Here is a 3,260-nt window from a genome sequence, read left to right on the forward strand (position 1 = left end):
CACACACACACACACACACACACACACACACACACACACACACACACACACACACACACACACACACACACACACAGAGAATGGGGCCCAATCAAACAGAATTACAGTTCATTACATTTCCCTCATTAAAAAGAGATAACTCCGTGACACGCTTCCGCTCCAACTCCCACCCATCACTTCTCCCTTCCAACTCACATCCTTCACAGAGAATTTGCTCATTCCAAATAGCTCCAAATTTAAAAATTCTTGTTTAAGAATTTTTATTTCAATCGGGGAGGTTCAGAAGCTAGAGCTGCACGAAGTTGGAAAAATGCTGGATTAATTAACAATAGATCAAAGATCAAAACAGCGTGCTATGACCTCGGCTCACTACAGATCAGTAAAATTACTGGATTACAGGAAAATTACCCAAAAATCATCTGGCGAAGGTATGCGGTCGATGTGAATGGCTGCATTAAAAATAGATAAGTCTGAAAAATGTTTTAATTCATGGAACATTTGCACAGATTTTACGTGCTGGTGTGTAAAGGCCCTCAGAGTGAACGCTAGACTGACTCCCTGCACCGTCAGGTGGCACAACCTGGTACTGCTCAAAAGCACAGCCTGGTCCTCGTTCAACTTCACCTGAAATCTGCTCAGTGTACAGAGGCTTGGGATATAAAGTCAAAGCAGATGTTTCTTTACATTCTGTAGCTTTTACTTTCTTTTTAAACACAGCTGAGATATTCTCTTTGCCTCCATGTGTATTTACTCTGAGTGATTTTTTGCAGCACCTCATTCTCGCTTATTTAAACCAGACTTCTTCCTGCTCATCCTAACATGTGTCTGTGTGTCAGACAGACAGTGACTGGGAGGAAGAGTTTCGGCTCCAAAGGTTTGTGTGTCTGTGGATGTGTGAGCAGAAAGAAAGTCATCAGGGACACTCACTCCTGCATAGAACATCTTGTTGCGGAAGCGACTGTTAAACTTTTCTGGGTTGGCCTCTGGAAAGACACAATTAGAGAGGCAGAGAGAAAGAAGGAGAATACATTAAAGATGCGACAAAGACAGTGGGATTACAAATGTGAAAACTCACGCAGAGCGGTGCAGAGTAACACGGAGAGACTGACTCATTTGTGCATGCCTGAATGTGTGAATCTGATTCAGTATCCTTTGTAAATTTTTCATTCTGCTCATCTTTCTCTTCTTTTTTTTTTTAACAAAAGCAGAAAATGATCTATTAACTAGGGAGAGGAGGACCTAATGGAACATGAATAGGTGAAAACACAAGGTGAAAATTAAAAAAAAGACTGATATTAAAATAGCTTTCACACACCTCTGGACTCGTGGAACTCCAGGGTGACGTGCGCGTCGAAGCCAAGGCTGAAGTAGTTGTTGAACACGTTCAAGGGCAGCTGAGGATGCAGGAAAAACACTGAAGTGGGCCTCTTTGCATAAATATAATGTAATTTATTCACATAGACAGCTCACATCCTCTTTGAGCATAAACTCTGACCATTTAGCTACTGATACTCATCCAAATTCACACTTTTTGGTAAAGCCCAACTCTTTAAACCCACGGTATAGATATTAACAAGCAAAAACCTCAGAGGCTGAAAAATAAAGCACCAAAACTGCCCTATCTTTATTCCAACAGTGTACCTAATATGGAACGCACACATCCTAACTTCCAGCACAAACTGACCTTCTGTGTGCCCTCCTCTGGCTGGGCAGAGCTCTTTTCTACTAAGAGGTTCCACCTGTCCAGCTGCACCACCGAACCGTCCTCCACATGACACAAAACCTTGGACACTGGTTCATCCGTGTAGCCCTGCAGGGAGGATAGCAAACACAAGACAGAGCCAAATTTAACTACCCAACATCTACACAGTCATCCGTGCAAAAAGGTTTTAATGTTACATTTAATATGCATCTGTGCAAAGTGAGGATAAATGCACACTGCAGAACATCTAAACTATTTGAGTAAGTGAAAATAGGACAAAGATGACATGTTGTAACGCAAACGTTTAATAAAGTGAGATTTTCTTTTTAACTGAATGCTAGCAATGAATAATAATAAAATGCTGGAAAGGTTGTGTAAAGGTTGTGTAGGTTGCTACAAAATGACCCGGTGAAGCATCTGATAACCATTTAGGTTAAATGGAAACTTAACTGGGTATAAAAAGAGGACCTCAGAGCTGCTCGATCTATCAGAGAGACCCAGCCTCTTTAATAACAGGGCAGAATCCAGCATTCATGACAATATGGGAGAGCATTAGAGCATATGGAAGGGGTTGACCTTCACATCTGTAAAGACCCATCAGTGCTGAATGAAAAATTGTGGAGCCATTTTCAGGGAAGTGTTTTTTTTTATATCATTTAGCTAAAAATAAAACTTTACAGTACGACACCAGGTATCAGCTACCTGCAATGCAGTCTACAGATCCCTCCCCATGTGCTTCAACCCCCACTCACACCCCGCTTCAGGTTACCTCAATAGGTCACAATGTCTCACATAGTGGTTTACCCTTAACCCCTGGTGATGATTTAAGACCCTAGTCTTTGTTCACACTTTGGCTCATGTGACAACTCTCATGATCAGTAGCAGGTCAACAAACAAAGGGGAGAAGTCCCACTAGGGGTTAAATATCTCTCAAGACTACTATGACCTGGATGACTGAGAACCTATACAAACATGATAGTTTAAAACCCACTGGGTCATTGGTAAACCATCTAGGGTTCAGTCTTAATTTCACTGACCAATAATTTTCATCGCAGTTTTTTCCCCCCCTCACAAAACATGAGAATAACTAAACGAAAACTAACGGACGAAAACTGATGAAACATAGCGACACTTTCATCAACAACTATAAACAAAATATTCAGAGAGATAAGATCCAATCAGAACTAATTAAGTTGTGCAGAAAGGCGGGACGATTTAGGAAATGATCCAATCAGAATGAAGGTTAGACCTGACAAATGGCATCCGTACAACCAGCTCCCCTGTTTCTCATGAAAACGACAACACTTGGAAGGATTTCAAAATAAGACTTTGTAAACCTTGTGGAGCACCTCTGCTCTGTAAAGACATGACAAACCTTTTCACTTTAGTCAATGAATCAACTTTTGAATTTGGCTCCTATAATCGTAATAATAAAACTACAAGTCGAATAAAACTAAAAGTATTTAGATGTCTAAATTATGACTAAAACTAAATCAAATATTGCAGTAAAAATTAATGCTGCTAGAGTTTGGTTAACACCATGTAAGAGTAACTTCTA

General features: G+C 40.5%; 1 protein-coding gene across 1 annotated transcript in view; it reads right to left on the bottom strand.

Annotated features, from left to right (window-relative positions):
- The window catches only part of dgki (diacylglycerol kinase, iota), a 92,906-nt gene that overhangs the window by 26,863 nt on the left and 62,783 nt on the right, over positions 1 to 3,260 (bottom strand). Inside the window, exons 14-16 of the mRNA XM_005747272.2 lie at positions 1,685 to 1,810; positions 1,316 to 1,394; positions 928 to 983 (exon numbers count right to left, since the gene is read on the bottom strand). Of these exons, the coding sequence (XP_005747329.1) occupies positions 928 to 983; positions 1,316 to 1,394; positions 1,685 to 1,810 (261 nt within the window). The remainder of the gene's footprint in view (positions 1 to 927; positions 984 to 1,315; positions 1,395 to 1,684; positions 1,811 to 3,260) is intronic.

This window comes from Pundamilia nyererei, unplaced genomic scaffold (genome assembly GCF_000239375.1).
Source record: "Pundamilia nyererei isolate P.nyererei 1_Seehausen unplaced genomic scaffold, PunNye1.0 scaffold00192, whole genome shotgun sequence".
Classification (NCBI taxonomy): domain Eukaryota; kingdom Metazoa; phylum Chordata; class Actinopteri; order Cichliformes; family Cichlidae; genus Pundamilia; species Pundamilia nyererei.